Genomic DNA, 23,453 nt, shown 5'->3' with positions numbered 1-23,453 from the left:
TGTCAATCAGTGGCGCTTTCTCCATAAGGCTAGATTATGTGACTGTGATTCTGACTTTTTGGGAGAAGAGTACTGAGGTTCTCTTCACCCCACTGAAAACAGTCCTGATTAATCGCTAATGATGGGTTCTACAAGATGACAAACGCCACATCTAGCTTATTTGCTTATATGCCTAAGTTTTAGCCATCATTCTTGACACTCCAAAATATGTATCTGATGAATGACTGAATTTGTATTTTCTTTTTTGTTGTTGTTGTTGTTGTTTTTTAAAGATTTTATTTATTTATTTGACCGAGAGAGGGAACACAAGCAGGGGGAGTGGGAGAGGGAGAAGCAGGCTCCACGCTGAGCAGGGAGCCTGATGTGGGGCTCGATCCCAGGACTCTGGGATCATGACCTGAGCCGAAGGCAGACGCTTAACCGACTGAGCCACCCAGGCACCCGAATTTGTATTTTCTGATTTTACTATGGAAGAGCAATTGTCTTCATGAATCATCAAGATCCAATGTGAACTTTTATTTGCTTTAAAATTTCTCTTTCCTAATTTCTTTCCCATACACAGTTACTGCAATCCTTTTGCTCCCTGTAAATGTCACGCTGTGCTTAGTTATTATTGTTGCTTCCTTTGTCTAGCCCCTTATCTACTCTATCTGGTTTTAAGATAGGCTCTACCAGTTAAATAAGTTATTTGCTGGTTGATTGGCTTTATGAAAAATAAGTCACATTTTTTTCAGGGGGATAGCATAGCATAAAGGGTTAAAGGCATGGCTTCTGGAGTCAGGGGGGATGAGTTTCAAAGACAGCCCCGCAACAAAGTGTGGCACTGCAGGGTGTGCTTAGGTTGTCCCCAGTAAGGACATGACATGACCTGCCTTTTTGGGTGGTAGAAGAACTCGTTGTGACAAGGGTTGAAGCACATGTCACATAGTTCAGTGTTACCATTCCATGGTATTTACTCTACACTTTGACTTGAACTCTAAGTTAGATATTACTGTCCTCATTTTATTCTTAGAAAACTAAGCCATGAGAGAGTTAAGTAATTTGCCTAAAATCACATTAATGGTGCAGTGGGGTCTAGGTCAAGATTAATCTGACCCTAATGTCTTTATTTTTTCTGCAAGTTGCTCAGGGGGCAACCTCCATGCCTCTTTTTTAGTTTACACTCCTTATACGTAAATAGTCAGGAAGGCTACTGGCTCTTCCTTCAAAACAGGTCTAGAATCTGACCACCTGTCTCTACCTTCCTCTGCTACTACTACCCTGGTTTAGCCTCCATCATCTCTTACTTGGGATTCTCTATTGGCCTCTTAACAAGTCTCCCTAGTTCTATCCTTGCCCCTTACCTTGTCTTAACACAGCCACCCAAATAATCTTTGAAAGCTATAAGGCCTATCATGCTGTTCTGCTGAAAATTTCACACTAAAACTTCATTTCATCCATTTCACTCAGTAAGAACCAATGTCCTTACAATGACCAAAGATGTCACATCAAGGGTTGACAGGTTGGCAACTTCGGCCTGCATGCCAAATCTGCCCACCACATTTTAATACACTGCAAGATTTATTTATTTATTACTTTAGAGGCGGGGGGGGGGCAGAGGGAAAGAGAGAATCCTGAAGCAGACTCCCCCACAATTAGCATGGAGCCCAATACAGGGCTCGATCCCAGGACCCTGAGATCATGACCTGAGCTGGGACCAAGAGTCTGCTACCCAACCAACTGAGTCACCCAGGTCCCCCTAGTAGTATATTTTTAAATAATTAAAACAAGTTTTATACTATATAATATGTAAAAGTTATATGAAATTTAACTTTCAGTTTCTATAAATAAAGTTATTTGGATTGTAGCCACTCACATTCATTTATGTTTTGCCTGTGACTGATTTGGCACTCCATACATAGGATTGAACAGTTGCAACAAAGACCATGTGGGTTGCAAAGCCTAAAATACTTACTATTCAGCTCTTTGCAGTAAAGTTTGCTGACCCTGACCGAAAAGATCTGACCCCTATTACCTCTGTAACCTCACACAGTCCTCCCCTATACTGACCGTGCTTTAGCTGAGCTGGCATTCCTGCTTCTGCCCAATGGCCTTGGCGCTAACTCTTTCTTCTTCCTGGAATACCGTTCTCCTAGATTTCTCCTTTGTTAATTTCTTCGACCTCTTTCAGATATCTCCCATTGAATGGGGTGACCTGCACTGAGCACCCCATTTGATATTGTACTGTACACCCTACACTTTGTGGCCTCATTCCTCCCTACCTTGCTCTACTTCTTCTGTACCACAGACCACCTTCTAACGGGCCATGTAGTCCGCTAACTTAGTATGTTTGGGTTTTGTTTCCTGTCTCTTCTTGCTGGACTCTAAGCCCCATGAAGGCAGAGATACTTGTTTTGTCCAGTGATATATCCCAAGTTCCTGAAATATTGACGCAAATGCAATTGCACTCGGTATTTCTTTCTTTTTTTTTTTTTTTTAAAGATTTTATTTATTTATTTCAGAGAGAGAGAATGAGAGAGAGCACATGAGAGGGGGGAGGGGCAGAGGGAGAAGCAGACTCCCTGCCGAGCAGGGAGCCCGATGAGGGACTCGATCCAGGGACTCCAGGATCATGACCTGAGCCGAAGGCAGTCGCTTAACCAACTGAGCCACCCAGGCGCCCGCACTCAGTATTTCTTGACTGTTGAATGTGATATTACCTCTTACTAAACAAAGTACTTTAATATTTGACTTCTGGTACCTCACTAGAGCTGCTATTTTGACTTAATATTTTCTCTCGGGTTCATTACACACAAAAGAAAATGTACTTAATTATGCAGTTAGCTAAGTAAATTGATTATGGTAGTATTAAACACCTTTCTCACTTTACCAAGAAGAAACTCCTCCTTCTACTGCCTTACTCCAAAACACAGTGGAACAACTTTAAATTCTTAAATATGTAAATATTCCTGATAATTAATGCTTGTATAGTTTTGAGTTGGATATACAGTTACTTTAATGTCTTTTATGTAAGAAATAAGATTGTCTCATTGTCTTATATAAGTATTCATAAGGAATAACACTAACAACATTATTTATATATTTTGAATAGTATTAAAGATATTAGATATTATAGACCCTCATATTAGCAAAAAATTTTAAAAAATGATAAATAATGGTTAAATAATGTATGATTGATTTTAAATGAGACTTTATAAAGTACTTAGGGAAAAAGAAAGTTTTTCCAAAATAACATTTCCTTCATTGCCTTCATAAAGCTTTTAAATTTAATTTTGGCCTGAGTTAAGAAAAATTAACTCAGTATGACATGAAATAAGATTTTAAGTGAAAATCTTAGCTTTTTCCTGTAAATTTAATTCAGCTGACTAATTTTCATTGAATGCTGCCTTACATAGTCCGAAATGAACAGAAAATTTACATGTGCCCGTAGTAAAAATGATAATTGCATACAGAAACATGTTTTATGTAAGAACATGAACAATTTCTTTCCACAAAGAATCCTTAGATGGAAAACACAATATATTAATTCAATTATTTGCCAAAATGTTAAAAGCAGAAAATATAGCTATGGCATTCTACCAAGTATAAAGCCACTTTAACCTTCTATCTGCCCATATGTAATAGAATAAGATTTGATATTCAAAATGATAACTGAGAAACTTTAAAATCCTACAAGACCATTTGAATCATCTCATTACACTATTTTTACTACCTTAGTCAATTTCCTTTCTTTCATTTGAAAGTTAGCCATCTACTTTAGAATAAATAAAAGTGTTTTAGACAGAATGTCTACTAATATGAGCAAGATAGAAGATATGTCATATTACACTGATCTTATCAAACATTTACCACTTGTTTATGGATTGGTAATAATCTATTCCTGCTGCCATTCAAATGGTCCACTATGAATGATCGAATTACTTTCAAATAATTGATTGGCACCTCACATCCAGGTGTGATAAAAATGGGCACTAGGGGAGGAGAGCAACACATCTGGAAAACTGGATAGTTATTAGATTCTTGAAGAAATGGGCCCAGATAGCTCGATACTGGAGTTAGTGTGCATTTTACTCCTGTCATAATTTGAGTTGACATGATATGCTGTCCTAGGTCATTGGCTTTCTAGTCGATGCTGAAAATCTGTGACCTGGAGTTTATTTCAGTTTATGAACAGGTTTTTGCAAGTCCCCTAGCTTTGAAGAAAGCAAACTTCCCCCCAAAATTGGAAAACTCATTTACTCAGGGCATAAAGATTCTAAAGGCAGGTTTCAAGAGAATAGGTGTTGAAAAACAATTCTTATGAAAATAAGTAAAGAAAAATCCAGGAAAATGTTGATCTTGTTTAGTGGTTCAAAAGGTATTTTTATATGGATGATGTAGAAAAGACCATGACTTTATATCTATAGGATACAGTAAAAAGCTGTAGCACGGCACACATATGGGAAATTACTCAGTTCTAGTAGTAGAACTTCATGAATACTCGTTATTGGCCAAGAGAGATAAAACACTGAAAACTGGCACTGGTTTGGGGAAACTGAGTCATAGAATAGACAATGGGAAATGCAAACTGTGGCATGAAAGAATGAATGAGGCAGGAGACCCTGTGGACACTTATCCTCAAAGCCTTATACATGGAGAAGGGTCTCAACTTTGGAAAGCTCAGGAAATCTATGTAGAGTCACAAGGGGAAGAACCAGAAAACCTACCCAGTTTTGCCGTTATTACAAATTAAAGAGATTCTCTATGGCAGATAGAAGCCTGTGATGCTTGAGGGAGGGTAACCAGGTCACATATATATGAAACCAGTGGCTACTACCAACTTCAACTTCTTCAAAATATACTCAGCCATAAAATATACCTTTTAATGTTTTAAAACAACTACCCTTTATACTTCTGTTCTTTAAATTTTTTGTGGCTTTTATAGTAGATTTGTAAGGAAATTTGCTTAGTACCAGAGTTCTATTAAAATTGAGATTGTACTGTTAACAAAGGTCTTCTTTGGGACTGGGCGTCTTGGGGGATGGATCTCCAAAAATGTCATTTTTACGTAAAACACTGAAATAGCTTAGCTTTGGAGTGTGTGATCGAGTTGAAGAGTTTGAAATTGTTTTTCTTGAATATTTCTGTGCCTCTTTATCCCATTCTCCTCAATGTTGTGTGTGTAGTATTTCCTAGAAAAATAAATTCATCTAGTTTTCTAAGCTACAACTTGCTTTTGGACACTGGTTTCCTTCCAAGTCAATGAGGTGGATGTCCATTTTCCACACCTTCTCAGTATACACTGGGGTATTTCTTTCTCCTGCCATTCTCCACCTCAGCTGAAGGGTGTCCTTGAGACACCTTTGAAGCAGGCTAGGAGGAAAGGAACTGCAGCAAGCAGGTAGTTACTCCACAAATTATTTTTGTAATCTCTGGTGAAAAGAGTGATTCTGGAGCATGGGGAATTACCTTAAAGACTAGGTAGTTTGTGGGAGCTATTGACCACAATCCTTACTATCTCCAAATAGATTCCGGGGAACTAATTTCTTTGGGAAGGAAAAAATCCATTAGTATTTCTTTAAATGTTTCATTTGTTTGTTTGTTTATCTGTTTCCAGGAAATACAATTTAATGTCCAATGTAAAATATTTCATCCCTGAACTCCTAATTTTTTGCTTTGCTTTTCAGTGTGGTGTCATTTCCTTCTATTTGGGAGAATTCCATAATAACTCGGTCACCCCTCCTGAGAGGCATCCATCCTGGTATGCTTGCACCAGTTCATTTCAGTGTCAGCTGGTCCTAACGCATATGTAGAAGAATGTAAATAATAGGATGATATAAATGGTGTATAGTGGAAAAAAGTCAAGATAAATTCAGGGAACACACTTAAGCAACACTTCAGAAGTTTCAAAAAATATCAGTAATGAGTTATTGTCAAAGTCACCATGTAGCTATTTGTTTTTTGATGACCTCTTAGTCCTCTGTTGTCCTAAATTTCTATTTTACTGAAGCTCCACACTCCCGTGAGCTTTCTTGACATGTTTTATCTGCTCTATTTTCCTACTTATTCTAATTTGCTTCCAAATACATTTTGGCATTTTTCAAGTTAAAAATATCCTTACCTTCTATGTTTTTATTATAGATATTTTGTTCAATTATATTGTAATTAATGCCTTCATTTAGTGTTCTCTCAGTTGCTATTGCTACCTAATTATAGATGATATAGAATGTTGTTTGCTTTTGTATTAAAAAGTAGAAGTTAGTCCAGGGAAAGCACATCCTTGCATTGAGATAGTCAGCCCTAAGTATGTATTTGCATTTTGAAAAACAAAAATGGATTACTAACAGTAAGTATGTGAGAGACAAACACACACACACACACACACACACACACACACACACACTTAGGAATAGAGTGGATCCATATCTCTAGGATAACATTTATATTTGAGAAGCCTTTTGGAAATGTTTTGAAAACATCTTCTTTAGAACTAGTTTGCCTTTATTCTGTCAATGCCACATACTGGATATGATAGAGTGTCATATCAAATTTATATCCAGCTCCTCAGGTATTGAAAATTCAGAACTCTACCTGACAAGCCCAAATTAGTTATACTGAGAAAGAACTTGAAACCAAAACTTAACAATGGATTTCATATTCTCTGACTTTGGTAGGTTTGATTTTTTCTAATACACTCAAATAATAAAACATTAGAAAGATAACAATGTACATATTATGTACAATATAGCATAGTGTTTAAATAATGCATGTAAAGTTTTTAATATCATGTTTGGCCCACAAAAGGTGTTCAATAAATGGTGGTAATGGTGTGCTAATAGTGATTGTGATTGATTATGATGATGATGATTAGTTCATGGAATCAGATTTTAATTCATGGGGAACTGATAGTTAAAATAATTTATAGTAATAAAATATCAATAACTAGTATATAAGCAGAATAAATATAAGAGATATGAAAGACTTGGATCTATAAGCTTATTATATGCTGCAACAGACATTTTATTTTCATTTTATTTATGCTAGAGATCAACCGCAAGAGAAAGTTATGATCATCCATATAGCAAGTTACCAGTCCTTAGGTGAAAATATAAGACCTGTGGGTTAACTTTCTGATCTGACTTTAAAAATCCATTAAATTAGCTCAAGTAATTCTAACACTTCAGGTGGTAAAATAGCTACAATCTTATATATCTCTACAATCTTATTTGTTTGAAAGGGCATTACATAGATAACTAATATCAGGGCCATGTCTACATAGAGCCAAACCATTTGAGGAACAGGGAAAAGAAAGGTGGCCATCTCTGGGTGTTTGGTCTTCATGAATGATCCCATGTATTCAGATAGTTAGAGACTGTAATGGGATTGATACAATATATGGACGACTGCAAACATTCCTCTCTTTACATAGAAATATTTGGATATTTTTCATAGCTTATCCAAAATACCAGTGGTATAATGTAACGTGTCAAAGCCATATTTTGCTCTTGGTATGGTCCATGTGTTCACTTGCCTGGCATGATGGTGACTTTAGTTTTTGAGATATATGCGTGCCCAAACCTCCAACTATGTCAGCAGAGTTGACTTGTAATTCCACTCTGGCAGCCTAACTCACTGTAAACCCATGAAAACCAGGCACAAAGATTTGCAGAGAATGACAGCAAGGATGGAACACCACACAAATTCATGCTGCACCTGTTATCAAAAATAAAGTTGCCTGTCTTTGCATCTTTCAATACGGCACCTTTCGCTGATAAATTTGTTGATCATTTTTTTTAAAGGAAGAACTAAACAAACAGGGAAATAAGGTGCTTGCAACACCCCCTGTTGAAAGATGCATTACTTACTCTGCTTGAATGGATTTATATTGGATAAATCTAGTACAAAGTGAAAACCCTATTTTCAGCTGAGACTTAAAGATGTTTTACTAAAACATGCTTAAGCAAATGAATTTGACGCCTCACAAGGAAGATACACACAGAGCTATCTTTGTAGAAGTTCAATAAATTGTGTATCGGCAGCTGAAGAAAGATGTTCTCTTTCTGATTTGCACTCATGGATTTGCATTGACTTCATTTAAAATTCACGGTATGCATAGTGGAAATGGTTAAATATGACTTTGGCTGATACCTAACAAGGGAAAGTAACTTTTTCTTTCCTGCTCAGTAGTTAGCCATGCTGCTGAAACTCCACGGGCTCACTCAGAAACCATACTTTTAACAGAAGATCCCTTCGTCATGTAAGTCAGTGAAAGACAGTGGAACGGGCCCCTTCAGCTGGCATCTCTCCACCTCACAGGATCCCCAAAGCTTTCAAATCCACCTCAAGCCCAGGCAGTGGCAAAGAGAGAGGAATTGAAGAAGCAAAAATAAATATTAAAGTACATAAGAATCAAATAGTACCTATTTAAATAGCAATTATGCAGTTGAAAACAAGATTATCACACCTGTACAAGAAAAGGCATGCAAGCCAAAAACATCTGCTTGGATCCACCTGCCAGGCACCTGTTTTGCTGTTTCAATGCCATTTGATTGCTGGAGATGTAGAGGCTCTTGTGAGGTAATGAGTGATTTTACATTATGCATGATTGAAAACAGGTGTTCTAATGCTGTACAATTCTATGCATGAATAATTCAGTTTGTTTAGAGCAAGATCTTTAAAAGAAGTACTGCATGGGCTTTATTATTTCTATAAACATGAAGGTTATTTTTTTTAATGTACAACGATTGTTCCTTTTCAGTCAGCTTGTTTATGGCAATTTTTGTGTAATTTTATGGATGAGGAATAATATCTTGAAAGGTAAAATTGATCATACTTAAAACATGTAAGAAGTAAAATTGAAAGGTCTGTTAGCAAGAGGAAAAACGGTATTAAAATTCAATGTTCTAAGTGAAAATGCCTGATTATTTCCTTCCTGCTTTGCCTGCTTTCTGATGGTAACAAAACATTCGTCTGAGAGCTATAATTAAGGAGGGGTGAACTATTTGGGAAAATAGAGAAATTGTTTTGTATCTCAGCCCAAACACCAAGCAGAGCCCAGACTTCCTTAAAGATAGAACTGATGTTAGCAGCCTTTCTTTTCTACTTACATATCATGAGTTCACACCCTCTTGTAACCCGCTGTAGGGTACCACTGAGAGAGACAACCTCTTTTGCTCCAATTCCCACTTCAAGTTTTGTCTACCCTGGTCTTCTGGAGTCAGAAGTGTTATTATCAGAATGTTGGTTTCAAATAGCAAGTAAAATCCCTAAACTCCCTATGTTAAGATTTAGAACCTCACCAAGAAGATATGAGACTTGTTCTCTTAGAGACCGGAGACACTATGGTGTCTCAACCACATATCATGAAATATTTAAAATTTCTGAGGTGTGAGAGAAAACATATTTGCTTCAATTAATACTATCTAAGTAATGGCAAGACAAAGGAGACAGAATTATAGTCATAATCACATCGCTGTTAGTAATTTACATTTGTTGAGTGTTTTGTACCATATAAACCATACTATAAGAGAGTTATTGACACATAATAATTCCTTCCTAAAATATACCACCTCAGCAAGTAGTCAGCTTTGAGCTTTGAGGTTTGGCTCCCTTCCCTCATTTTAAGAGCTGTGGGGAGCTTCGCAGGGGAATCTATTATTGAAAAGCTTTTCTGTTAGAAGTAAATTGTAAGACAGGTCCTTCATGTTGGGAGCAACACTGGGAAAGTCACAAAGAAAAATAGAAGATTTGGTATGAAGGAGAACATTTTCATTGCTACTGACACAGTGAATTGACCTTATTCCCTCCCATGGGGATAAGGTTGGAGAGCAGGCCTTTACGAGTATTCACCAAGTATAAGCATTGGCCTCATAAACTTAGAGAATTGATGCCAGGAAGGGCTTCAGGAATCTGGACTAAAGGATATAAGTAAGCAGAAGATAGAAATGTTTGTCTGGCAATTCGGAGCTAGCATAAAATGACCTTTTTTCTCTAAAAGTTAAGATAGCAAAGCTTTCTTTCTGATTCTGCTAAATACTTATATAAAATGCTTTTTTTTTTTTTACTATACATCTCAATGCTGATGGACATCTAAAATTTTAAATTGAATCATGAAACTGCAATTTTTGTTGGTCAAAGCCGGTTGAATATTAGATATTTCATATGGTTCAGTCCATCTGGGCTAAGGGTCCCTCGGTCAGTGGCATTCCATCTTCGTGAATACAATAAACCATAACTTTCATTGCATGAAATGCGTAACTAGTAAAAAAAAAAAAAAAAAAGCACACTCTCTGATAGACAGCAACCACTTTATGAGAAGGCCTTGCAGCCATGGTAGAAGTTGGTGCCCCACCTCATACCAAGAGGTGGAGTTTACTCTCCTTGTGAATCAGCTCCTCTTAATGACCGCCTGACCTCTGACTGAGGCAGAACTTTGCGGCTTCTGCTGTGTCTCCTGGAATGATAACTGTTAGGACTCTTTCTCCAAGAATCCAGCCACCATGCTTGAGGATCTACATAGTGGGATCATGTGTAGGGTAGGCACCCTGGTCAACAGCCTTATCCATGCTCTCAACCAATTGCCAACATCAGTTGTAGCTATGAGGGAGCCAAATTGGCTGTCCTGCCCAAATGAGCCTCAAAGGCCTCCAGCCCAAGCCACCACCTGACTGCAAATGCTTAATTGATTGAATAGGCTGCAGACACTTTATTGATTGACCATAGCTGCAGATGCTTTGGCACTCCTCCCATGGAGAGTGGGGCCCATTTCCCCTCTTTGTAAAGTTAGGTAGCCTTGGACTGCTTTGACCATTAAGATAAGGTAAAAGTTCCCAGCCTACATTAAAGAGGAATGTTAGTTTCTGCTCTTTTCTCTGGGAATACTTGCTCTTAAAAGTCAGCTTCAATGTTAGAAATGAGACTCTTCAACCCACTGTGCGGTGAAAAGCCTAAGCTACGTTGGGAGGCTCTGGATCATGAGACACGGTCAGGTGCACTGAGGCAACAGATATGTGAAGGAAGAAGCCATGCTGAAAGTAGATTCATTAGCCCATGCTGCTCCCTATGACGCCACACGGATCAGAGATGAACCCAGCCAAGCCCTTTCCATGTTCCAGACCCATCGATTTGTGAGTAAAATAAAATGGTTATTTTAAGCTGCTAAGTTATGTGGAAATTTTCTGTGAAGCAATAGATAACCAAACTTGCTTTATGAAATAATATGCATTCAGTCCTAAGCAGGTATGTGGATTTTGAGAAAATTACTTAACCTCCCAGCCTCAATTTCACATTTCACATCTCAAAAATAGAGTACTGATATCATCTGCTTCCAAGGATTGTTTTGAGAAGGAAAATGTGAAGTTTACAGAACTATGCCTAATACATATAATCCCCTAAACTTTGTGAGCCATTATAATTATTTATTATCCAGGGCTTTACAAAGAAATAAAATGTGTAGGAAGATTCTTTTGTTGTTGTTGTTTTGACAACTGAGCTGTTGTTTTATTTATTTTATTTTCATTTAATTTAAATTTTATTAGTTAACATAGAGTGCAATATTGGTTTCTGGAGTAGAATTCAGTGATTCATCACTTACAAATAACACCCAGAGCTGATCTCAAGTGCCCTCCTTAATACCCATCACCCATCTAGCCCTCCTTCCTCCAGCAACCCTCAGTTTGTTCTCTGTCATGAAGAGTCTCTTATGGCTTGTTTTCCTCTCTCCTTTTTTTCTTTTCCCCCTTTCCATATGTTCATCTGTTTTCTTTCTTAAACCCTACATATGAGTGACATCATATGGTATTTGTCTTTCTCTGACTTATTTCACTTAGCATAATAATACATAATAATACACTCTAGCTCCATCCATGTTATTGCAAGCGGCATTCATTCTTTTTGATGGCTGAGTAATATTCCTGTGTGTGTGTGTGTGTGTGTGTATACACCACATTTTTATCTATTCATCACTTAATGAAGACTTGGATTTTCTCCATAGTTTGGCTATTATTGATAAGACTGCTATCAACATTGGGGTGCATGTATCCCTTTGAATCTGTATTTTTATATCTTTTGGGTAAATACTTAGTAGTGTAATTGCTGGATCATAGGGTTGTTCTATTTTTAACATTTTGAGGAACCTCCATACTCTTCACCAGAGTGGCTGCACCAGTTTGCAGTCCCACCAACAATGCGAGAGGGTTCCCCTTTCTCTGCATCCTCACCAACACCTGTTGTTTCTTGGGTGTTGTTAATTTTAGCCATTCTGACAGGTGTGAGATGGTATCTTATCGTGGTTTTGATTTGTATTTCCCTGATTGATGTTGAGCATCTTCTCATGTATCTATTAGCCACCTGGATGTCTTTTTTTTGGAAAAGTGTCTGTTCATGTCTTCTGCTCATTTCTTAACTGGGAATGTCCATGCCACTCTCTATAGAGATGCAAAACTCCTTGAGGTAATCCCAGCCTGTTACCTTCTGCTTTCCAATTGTTGGTTTTAACTAGCAGAAATTCACCTTGGGTGTCGGAAAGCCTGGACTGGAGAGTAGTTGGGCACGATGCAAATGTAAATTACTATTTTAAGTGGCAAGTTTCACTCAGAGCACAAGTTTAAGGTAATTCTTTGTGCTTGTCTGAGGTGTCCAAAGGGTAGGTACATCCCTGTATTGATATTGAAAGATGGAGCAGTTGGCAAAGACAAATTCATATCCTAGTTTTCTTTAGTGCCAGACTCCTTTGAGACACCTGGTATGTGCTCATGAGCTGATATGACCAGCGATAGGTTTCCTGTGGACTAACCAATGGTTAGCAAGCCTATTAGAGTGTCTTTAGGGTATAATTATAATCCACATTTAATAAGGCTCAACATCTGCCAGATGTATGGTCAATGCTTTGAAGGCAGATCCTCAATAGTTGTTTGAAGCAGGGGAGTATTATTGATCATTTGAGTGTAAGCGTCTGTACTAAATTGTCAGTACCCTTAGTACTTTAGTACCGACATTGTCAGTGCCTTAAGAGCAGAAACTCTGTTTACCTTGTACATGCAGATAGAGTCTAAGCTTTTCTTAAATGAAGAAGCAGCATTGTGTAACGGTCAGGTGCCAGGGGCTTAACCCCTAGTTCACAATTTAGTAGCTGTGTGTCCTCGGATAAATTGACCTCTTTGTGCCATAGTTTCTTCATAGAGTAGGGATTTGAGAAGTATCTACTCCTTGAGATCTTATGAAGATGAACTAAACGAATATTTGCAAAGTGCTTAGAACAGAACCCAGCACACTGCAAGTGCCATGCAAGTATTAGCTAAATAATTTTTCTTAATATTTGTATTTGTAGATGAGAAAATTGAGTTTAGACGAGGAGCTTAAATGCCCTTCATAGCAACGTCATAAGAGGACACATACTACAGAAAAAGAAAAGAAATAATTATTCAAATACTGCTAAAAGTATTTGGGTATAATAAAAATGAAGTTTGAGGTGAGAAATTAAGGATTATATAAAGGTGTTTAAGATCATTGGGAAGTGGTGCACCTGGGTGGCTCAGTCGGTTAAGCATTCGTCTCCTGATTTTGGCTCAGGTCATGATCTCAGGATTTTGAGATCAAGCTGAGCATTAGGCTCCATGCTCAGCACGGAGTCTGCTTGAGATTCTCCCTCTCCCTCTCCCTCTGCTCATGCTCTCTCTCTCTCTCTCTCTCTCTCTCTCAAATAAATATCTTTAAAAAAAGATCATTGGAAAGTGCTATTATATGTTGGTATATATTAAGATGAAAAGGTGAGATAAAGAAAATCCAGAGCTGCCCAAAGTTATGGTTGCTTAAAATGATTCAAATTAAACTGGAGTCCTCGGTATATTGTTGTAATTCAGAAGCAAATCTAACTACGGGCTTCATATCTTTAAGTTTGGAAAAACTTAAATGAAGTCAATATAATCGAAAACTTCATAGAAGTGTATTATAAAACTGAATTATAGCATCAAGGTTTTACAGTACTGGGTGAGGTAGTTTTGCAAGGAATTTAGCAGAAATGCAAAAAATAAAATGCCCCATCCTCAGGGCTCAGTCAGTTGAGCGACTGATTCTTGATTTAGGCTCAGGTCATGATCTCAGGGTCATGAGATCAAGGCCTGGGTCAGGCTCCATGCTCAGTGCAGAGTCTGCTTGAGATTCTCTCCCTTTCCCCCTGTCCCTCACCCACTCCAGGCTCTCACATGTGCATCCTCTCTCTTCTTCTTCTCTTTCTTTCTCTCTCTAATAAATAAATCTTAAAAAAAATAAAGATAAAATGCCCCATCCTGAATTGTTAGGGGTCAGTTGACGAATGAGGATATAAATATTTAAGGCATCCCAAGGATAGGATAGGCAGGACCAGTTCAAGAAAGGGCTGGAATAATTGTCTGGAGCAAATTCATACAGGGGATGAGAAGTCTACAAATGGAAAGAAAAGAGTGTCCTTTTGCTTTCCTACACAGAGAGGGTGACAAAGAAATAAGCACATTTTTAAAAAATTAATTAAATCAATGTAAAATTGCTATCTAGTCCATTTCTGAGAAATACCTGCTCATCAAGTTGGAGTTGGTTCTACTCCCCACACCAGTCTGGCTCACTGCTTCTTTCTATTCTCGAATCATCTGTCCTTTCCCAGTTGATTGCTTTCTTTGAAATCCATCTCTGACTGTAATTCCTTCAATTTGCTTATACATTGCAGATTATATCTGTATCTATATCAATGAAAAGTAAAACTTTGGTGTATAGTAAGCATGAATGCCAAGTCACAAATTGAGGTGTATAAGGAATTTAATTTTTTATAGAAAAACTGAATTTTTCTCTTTTGAGTTTCCTTTCACTATGTATTGCAAATTAAATTCTTACTGAATAAAGTTCCCCATCTCCAAACTCATTTTTTCTAAGGTTTTATTTATTTCATCAGAGAGTGAGTGAGAGTGAGCATGTGCATGCAATGTGTGCAGGGGTGGTGGTGTGAGAACAGAGGGAAGGAGAATCTCAAGACTCCATGCTCAGTGTGGACCCCTACACTGGGCTCTATCCCAGGACCCTGAGATCATGACCTGAGCTGAAATCAAGTTGGATGCTCAACCGACTAAGCCACCCAAGTGCCCCCCCTAAACTCAATTCTTGAGAAAGGAATACCTAGTATTAAAACAATATGGTAAGAGATGGATGGGGCAAGAGGAAGCTAGTCCAGGTTGTCTGCATCCAATCACAGTGACATTATTTGAGACTTAGATCACTAATGTGAACTCTGGTCCTCAGCACATGCATGTTGCTCTTTTCTCCTTATTTGCAACCATGCCTCTCCAGGACAGCTCTCTAGCAAGAGATATTGAGCTCTTCTCTGGCTTGTGGACAACCTTTACCTGCTTCCACTATGGGATTCCTGGAAACTTGCTGCAGCCAAGATCTTTCTACCTAGATGTTCCGTGACGCCATTTCTATGCTACTGCCCCTTTACTATACTGGGTAATGGGGAACTCTGGATCTTTCTGGCTCCCTGGACTTTGTTTCAGTTTTGAGGCACATTCATCTTTCTCTGACATCCCAACCCTAATGCAAAGTTTATATTATCCCTACCTTCCTCTCTGCCTTTCCTCAACCTGTAGAATATTTTATTATTATTATTATTATTATTATTATTATTATTATTATTATTATCAGAGGAGAACTGCTCTTACATATTAGGAATCAGTCCAAGTCTTTCTGGTCAAAATTTTATTGCACAATTCTTTAGTGTTCACAAACACGATAATCTGATATTCTCCAGTATCCCAAAGCCCTTTTCAAACTGATATTTTCTGTTCTGATTTATCAACCCTCTCTTGGCACAACTAATGCCTCCTAGCCCAGCAGACAAGGGAAAGGTCATTGATTCCAGGGGATACCAGGGAAAGCACATCTGTTAATATTACAAGCTGATCCATCTATTCATAAATCAGCAAATCCTAACATTTCTGGACTTGGTTATGACTGACTTCTTCACAATTTCTCCTATATACTTTCTGAATTTTCTAGAGCTCTCAGCACCAATCCTATTTCACACCTTTACACCTTTACTCATGTGACTCCTATCCCAAACAACCTTCCTCTCCCTCTTTGCCTGGGCAATTCCACACTTACACAGTAAAGTTTAATGGAAAAGAGCATGGTCTCAGTTCAGACCTCAGATATTTAGCTTTACCACCTACTTCATGTAACTCCATTACTTAACCTCCCCCTACCTGACTTTCCTCATCTGTAAAATGGGTATTAGGAGTGCCTTTCCCAAGGGTTTGTTATAGGGATTAAATAAAATAATATACATGTAGTACTTAAAATGGTATCTAGCAAATAGTAAGCACTCAATAGCATTGGCTATTTTCACTCACCTTTCAAGACTCACTCATGCTCACCCTCCTACTACTCCCATTCTTGTGTCCTTGGCAGTCATTAAGGCTGCAGGCCATACTTTAGCCCCTGAAGGTGGAGAAAAAAAGGATCAGGGCATTGACTAGAAAGGGCTTAGGGTGAACTTTCTCAGAGAGCATTTTGTAGAGTAACCTTTAAAAAAAAAAAAAGATTTTATTTATTTATTTGACAGAGAAACAGCGAGAGCAGGAACACAAGCAGGGGGGGTGGGAGAGGGAGAAGCAGGCTTCCCGCTGAGCAGGGAGCCTGATGCGGGGCTCCATCCCAGGACCCTGGGATCATGACCTGAGTCGAAGGCAGACGCTTAAGGACTTAGCCACCCAGGTGTCCCTGTAGAGTAACCTTTTAATAATATATTTGCTGCAGCTTTTTTATGTTAAGAGTCTTGTTTCCTTCTGTAACCACACATAATATTATAAATCCCACTTCTGCTACATTAGCACACCAGGATTGGTGGGGGAATGAATGTGGAAGGAAGAAAAGGAGATTTGTACCCAAATACTACTAAAGCTAGTACTGCTACCCCTATTTTTTCCAATAAAGGGGGAAAAAGGTTAATGGAGACAGAATGACATATTCAAGTTTAGAGGCTATATGATAAGTAGTTAAATCATGACTCAGTTCAGCTCTTAAGACTTCCATCATCTCGGTGTTTAAATGTAATTCCACTTCTCTTGGGAGTGTACCTTCTTTGAAGAATATAAGTGGTATCTAGTCATAGAAGACAGAGAGGATTTTAGTTCTAGAAATTGGACCCTGGCTTCTCTCACTGCTCTGCAGGACCTGCCTGGCCTGTTTGGGTTGTAATCCCAGTTTCTTAAAGACTTACTATTAAACTCATTGACTTGAATCTTGTCCCAAGGTTTCAAATTTCTTGCCTCAGATACAGTTCTTATCTTAAGGCAAACCCTTCATTTTCTTTGCACAAAATTCCAGGGCCTGGATATCATCTCGTCTTTGGGTAACATCTTCCAGATTTGTTTTAAGCTGATTGCATGTTGCTGAACAATCAGATTTTCTGCCCTAAGCAGCACAAAACCAAGTGATGACAGTGCTGGCTCCTGGCCACCAGCAATGGGATGACACCGCACGGGTCTTTGGTAGTCATGATTGGGTCTTGGGTGTTCGCAAATGGCTACATACCCCTCAAGAGTGGGAAAGGGAGTCTCTCTTTCTCTCTCTCTCTCTCGACACATGGTGTGGGAACTCATCTGTGTTAGGGCTGTTTTTGCCATTGCCGTACCCCCCCCACACACACACTCAATCTACCTTTCACAACCCTACATTTTCATACACTTATATTTCTCATGGAGACCCGCTGAGTGTTTTAACAAACTACTTGAAGTCTGAAACAAATAATACATTATATGTTAAAAAAAAAAAAAAAAAAAGATAGCAGGAGGGGAAGAATGAAGGGGGGGAAATCGGAGGGGGAGACGAACCATGAGAGACTATGGATTCTAAGAAACAAACTGAGGGTTCTAGGGGGAGAGGGGTGGGGGGATGGGTTAGCCTGGTGATGGGTATTAAAGAGGAAATGTACTGAATGGAGCACTGGGTGTTCTACACAAACAATGAATCCTGGAACACTACATCAAAAACTAATGATGGAATGTATGGTGATTAACATAATAAAAAAAAAAAACTACTTGAAGAAATGGAGTGCCAGGGGAAATGTAGGCAGAACTTGGCATATGTGTTTGGGAAATATGAAACCTAAAATGTGAAAAATCTTGAGATCGGTTTTATTTTTCTGGTCTAAATGTTCCATTCAAGTTTCCCTCTCTCATTCCATTAGTTTATCATCTCCTGAGCTGCATTTACCGATGCTGTATGTCAGTGCGTGACAGTGATTCCTGCAGTCTTATTTTTCTCAGTCTACCACAGTAGGGGCTACCTGTGGAGGCAGAAATGTGTACCAAGAACAACCTGCTTTATTCAGCCTCTCTGTACCTTAATGCAGAATTCAGGGAGGTCCTAGTGGCTTTCACCATACAGAATGGAGCACTACCAGAAGAGAACATGGGGGAATGAGAAAGTGACAGTCAAGCAAAAGGCTCACTGAGCTTTATTAAATACGTGCCAGGAGCAGTGTTCTGGGATAGAAAATGCAAAGGATACCACAAATAAAACAAAGCCCCCAACTTTCAGAATTTCAGTTTGAGGAAAGCCAACATAATGAAAGCTTCCTGGAAATACTGAACATGACCTACAAAGTATCAAGTTAGTTCTAGAGGCAACTATTTCTGTAAAAGATTAGAAAGTAAGATGGCTTGAAATGATGAGAGGATGCTTTCAAAGTCTGGAACCTAAACTGGGCTGTGAAGAGTGAGCAGGAATGAGATATTTCAGAAGCCAAGAAAAGGACATTCCCAGGTGAGAGGGAGACAAGAGCAAGATTTCAGAGTAGAGAAGATTGAAGGATGAGTGTGGGAAAACTGAGGGATTAAGTTTGGCTAAAGGGCTCACACAGGTGACAGTGCCTACCCCCTAGTAGGATTCAGGAAACATCTGTGAAATGCATGGGGAAGGGTTAAAAAGATGGGTTGATGTCACATTACGATACATGGCTATTTTCTCTGTACTTTTTCTAGTTGGTTAAAGGTGATAATGTGATTGAAGCTAAACATGGAATCTGAGCTTACACTTTCTGAATATGTGTCAAACCTTAATCTTCATCAGTCATGTACAGAAAGGGGGTTATAATCACAAAGAGAACGAGGTGAGATTTTAGGTATATGGGTCAGATTAGAGGCATCTGCTTTTGCTGGAAAAGAACTAAAGTGTGTGAGGAACATCTAAAAAAACCTGCTTGTAAATGGGCCTCGTGAAAGCCAGAACTCTGGAAACATTCTTTTCCAGTTTTGCTAATGAGTGGGGCCAACATTTTGACTGCAAAAGTAAGAGGGAGCAGCACCCTGCATTAGACTGGCCTGTTTGGTCCTCTTCTCCACTGGGTTCTAAACTCCCCAAGGTAGGAACTAGCTTCAATGTTGTAACCCTAGCACCTAGCAAAATCCCTACCACATACTCAGTGTTGACTGGGTATGTGTTGCTTGAGTTAATTTATTAAAACATGTGATGTGGTTCTTTAATTCAGAGCAAGTCGAAGTTCTTTAACTGCATCAAATCAATAAAATGATGAGCTAAGGCAAACTAAGTTTACACAATGGATATGGTTGGATTACCCTATGTATGAATTAAACTATAAACGACTACAACTGAATAACTTACAGTGGTGTCACCAATTTCTCCTCAGGTGTGGATGAGAGAACAATATCTAGTTTGGACCCATCTGAATTTCTCCACTTGGTATGTTTTTGAGAAATTGCTGATTCTATTGCTGGTTTAGAAAGGGGTCATTCCCCAGTGTTTGCAGATTTTCCAGATTTTTGTAATTGCTCAAAGTTTATTTTTAGAACATTCTTGAAATTCCAAGGCATTTTGTTCTCTCCAGTGCCCTGAAACATGATTTTTATCAATCCCTTATTGTCCTGGAAGTGTCCAATTTGTCTGTGTGTAACAACAGCCTTCACCTGGAATCTGTGTAATTACCATAGCATCCCTGATACTGTTTTTTTGGGCAGTACCCGAAAGGTTTTGCTATATCTTGACCCTTTTCATGACAATTTCTTGATCGGAGTTTAAAGATGATATCCAACATACTTTCCAATCATCTAAATGTGATGCAAATAGTATTTAGAAAAACGAGTAGGGCAAAACAAAAACCCTGCAAAATATTTTTATATATAAAATGTCTCTATTATTTGTTTAAAAAGATACACATCTTACTATAATAAACTCAAAGCAAACAAACAAAAAATAAAAATACCCCAAAGTCAAACATAAAATTATATATATGCACATGTGTATAAAACAAATGATCAACTATAATTTCACTTTAAAACTAGAATTAAAAACAAAAACAAACAAAACCCCTGGAAATGCTGAAGAAATTGCTGAAGTCCGGGTGCATTTTTTATTTTTTATTCACATATAATTGACCTACAATGTTATATTCATTTCAGATGTATAATACAGTGATTTGACAATTCTGTACATTACTAATGATCACCGTAGTGTGAGTCCCATCTGTCAGCATACAACACTATTGCAACATTATTGACTCTATTCCCTATGCTGTATTTTTCATTTCCATGACTTACTCATTTTAGAACTGAAAGTTTCTACCTCTTAATCCCATCACCTATTTTACCCATCCTCCACCCACCTCCTCTCTGGCAACCACCAGTTTGTTCTCTGTATTTAAGAGACAGTTTTTGTTTTTTAGTTTCCACATGTAAGTGAAATTATATGGTATCTCTCTCTCTCTCTCTCTCTCTCTCTCTCTCTCTGACTTCCCTTAGCATAATATCATTTAGGCCCATCCATGTTGTCAGACATGGCAAGATTTCATTCTTTTTTTACGGCTGAATAATATTCCTGGTGTGTGTGTGTGTGTGTGTGTGTGTATCTCACACTTTATCCATTCATCTATTCATGAACACTTGGGTTGCTTCCATATCTTAGCTATGGTAAATAATGCTGCCATAAACATAAAACATGTCTTTTTTTATTAAGTGTTTTCATGTTCTTTGGGTAAATATCCTATAGTGGAGTTATTGGGTCATATGGTATTTCTATTTTTTTTTTTTTTTGAAGAACTTCTATACTGTGTCCACAGCAGTCACACCAATTTACATTTCTATCAACAGTGCCCGAGGGTTCCTTCTTCTCTACATTTTCCCCAGTACTTGTTATTTCTTGTCTTTTTGATACTAGCCATTCTGACTGGTGTGAGGTGATATCTCATTGTGGTTTTGATTTGTATTTTCCTGATGATTAATGATGTTGAGCATCTTTTCATGTGTTTATTGGCCATCTGTATGTCCTCTTTGGGTCTATTCAGAACCTCTGATAAGTTTTTAATCAGATTATTTACTTTCCTTTGGTGTTGAGTTGTGTAAGTTTCTTTATATATTTTAAATATTAATCACTTATCAGATCTATCATTTGCAAATATCTTCTCCATTTCGCTAGCCTTTTCATTTTGTTGATGGTTTTCTTTTCTGCGTAAAATTTTTAGTGTAGTATCATTAGTTTAATTTGCTTTTGTTTTCCTTGCCTGAGATTTATCCATAAATATGCCAATGTCAAAGGGAATACTACTTATGTTTTCTTTTAGAAGTCTTATATTTTCAGGTTTCACATTTAGGTTTTTAATTCCTTTTGAGTTTATATTTGTGTATGGGGTAAGGAATTTTAATGCAATTGCAAATGAGATGGTTTTCTTAATTTCTCTTTCTGCTACTTACTAGTGTATAGAAATGCAACTGATTTCTATATATTAATTTTGTATCCTACAACTTTACTGAATTTAGTCTAATGTTTTTTTGGTTAAATCTTTAGGGTTTTCTATGTGTAGTATCATGTCATCTGTAAAGAGTGACAATTTTGCTTCTTCATTAATAATTTGGTTGCCTTTTCTTTCTTATCTGATTGATGCATCTAGAACTTCTAGTACTATGTTGGTAAGTGGTAAGGGTGGACATCCTTATCTTGTTCCTGATCTTAGAGGAAAATCTTTTAGCTTTTCACCATTGAATATGATGTTAGCTGTGGGTTTTTCATATCTTTATTGTGTTGAGGCATGTTCCTTCTAAACACGCTTTTTAGTTTTACCATGAAAAAGATGTTGTAGTTTATCAAAAGCTTTCTCTGCATCTATAGGAATGATCATATGGTTTTATAATTTCTCTTATTGTTAATATGGTGTTTCCTATTGACTGATTTGCAAATATTGAACAACATTGCCTCCCTGAAATCAATCTCATTTGGTGGAAGGGAGAATGATTGTTTTTTAGTATGGACATTGTGGTGAATTTTTTTTAAATTATTGTTGAATTCATTTTGCCAATATTTTTTGAGGCTTTTGCATTTGTGTTCATCAGAGATATTGGTCTGTTTGTTTTCTCTCTCTCTTTAGAGTGTCTTTGTCTGATTTAGGTGTTAGAGCAATAATGGCCTCATACACAGAATTTGGAAGTTTTTCTTCCTCTTCTATTTTGTAGAATAGTTTGAAAAGAACAGGTATTAACTTTTTAAATGTTTGGTGGAATTCAACTATGAAGCCATATGGATCTGAGCTTTTATTTATTGGGAAAGATTTGATTACTGATTCAGTTTCAATACTAATAATCTGTTTGTTCATATTTTCTATTTCTTCTTGATTCAGTTTTGGGAGATTGTAGGTTTCTAGGAATTTATCCATTTCTTCTAGGTTGTTGGCATACATTTTTTCATAATATTCTTTTATATTCCTTTATATGTCTGTGATGTCAGTTATTTCTCTTCCTGCATTTATTTGAGTTCTCTCTTTAGCAAAACTTGTCAAGAAAAGGGTTATCAATTTTGTTTATATTTTCAAAGAAACAGCTCTTGATCTTTTTTGTCCCTATTTCATTTATTTCTGCTCTGATCTTTATTATTTCCTGCTTCTACTAGTTTTGGTCTTTGTTCTTTTTTCTAGCTCCCTTGGGTGTAAGGTTAGGTTATTCATTTGAAGTTTTTCTTGTTTCTTGAGGTAAGACTGTATCATTATAAATAAACTTCCCTCTCAGAACTACTTTTGCTACATCCCAAAGTTTTTGGACTATTGTGTTTTCATTTTCATTCATCTTCCTGTATTTTTTTTTAATATATTTGATTTTTTTGGTTAATCCATTCATTATTCAGTAGCAGGTTGTTTATCCTCCATGTGTTGGGTTCTTTCCAGATTTTTTCTCATAATTTCTAGTTTCATACCATGTGGTCAGAAAAGATACTTAATAGGATTTTAATCTTCTTAAATTTATTGAGACTTGTTTTGTTGGCCTAACATGTGATCTATCCTGGAGACTGTTTCATGTGCAGTTGAAAAGAATGTATTTTACTCTTTTTGGACAGAATGTTCTCTGTATATCTGTTAGGTCCATCTGGTCTAATATGTCATTCAAAGCCACTGTTTCCTTGTTATTTTCTGTCTGGATAATTGATCCATTGATGTAAGTGAAGTATTAAAG

The 23,453-nt window shown here is 37.5% G+C and overlaps 1 protein-coding gene and 1 long non-coding RNA gene across 6 annotated transcripts in view; one reads left to right on the top strand and one right to left on the bottom strand.

Moving 5' to 3' along the window:
* LOC118012472 overlaps positions 1–23,453 on the bottom strand; it is a 157,667-nt gene that overhangs the window by 46,322 nt on the left and 87,892 nt on the right. The window contains exon 2 of the long non-coding RNA XR_004679717.1: positions 16,353–16,440. This is a non-coding gene — a long non-coding RNA (uncharacterized LOC118012472). The remainder of the gene's footprint in view (positions 1–16,352; positions 16,441–23,453) is intronic.
* Positions 1–23,453, top strand: part of LOC118012471 — a 275,259-nt gene that overhangs the window by 221,517 nt on the left and 30,289 nt on the right. For 2 of the 5 annotated variants that reach the window (XM_035008082.1, XM_035008087.1), the window contains 2 exons: positions 5,667–5,740; positions 8,164–8,893. In XM_035008082.1, coding sequence (XP_034863973.1) covers positions 5,667–5,740; positions 8,164–8,240 — 151 coding nt within the window. In that variant the 3' untranslated portion in view covers positions 8,241–8,893. Of the gene's footprint in view, positions 1–5,666; positions 5,741–8,163; positions 8,894–23,453 lie in introns of those variants that run through there. The other 3 variants (XR_004679715.1, XM_035008086.1, XM_035008085.1) reach the window with 2 other exon arrangements.

Source organism: Mirounga leonina, unplaced genomic scaffold (genome assembly GCF_011800145.1).
Source record: "Mirounga leonina isolate KUSES-001 unplaced genomic scaffold, KU_Mleo_1.0 Mir_151, whole genome shotgun sequence".
Taxonomy (NCBI): domain Eukaryota; kingdom Metazoa; phylum Chordata; class Mammalia; order Carnivora; family Phocidae; genus Mirounga; species Mirounga leonina.
Note: the sequence above shows the minus strand (reverse complement) of the source record. Positions and strands in the feature narration are given on the sequence as shown.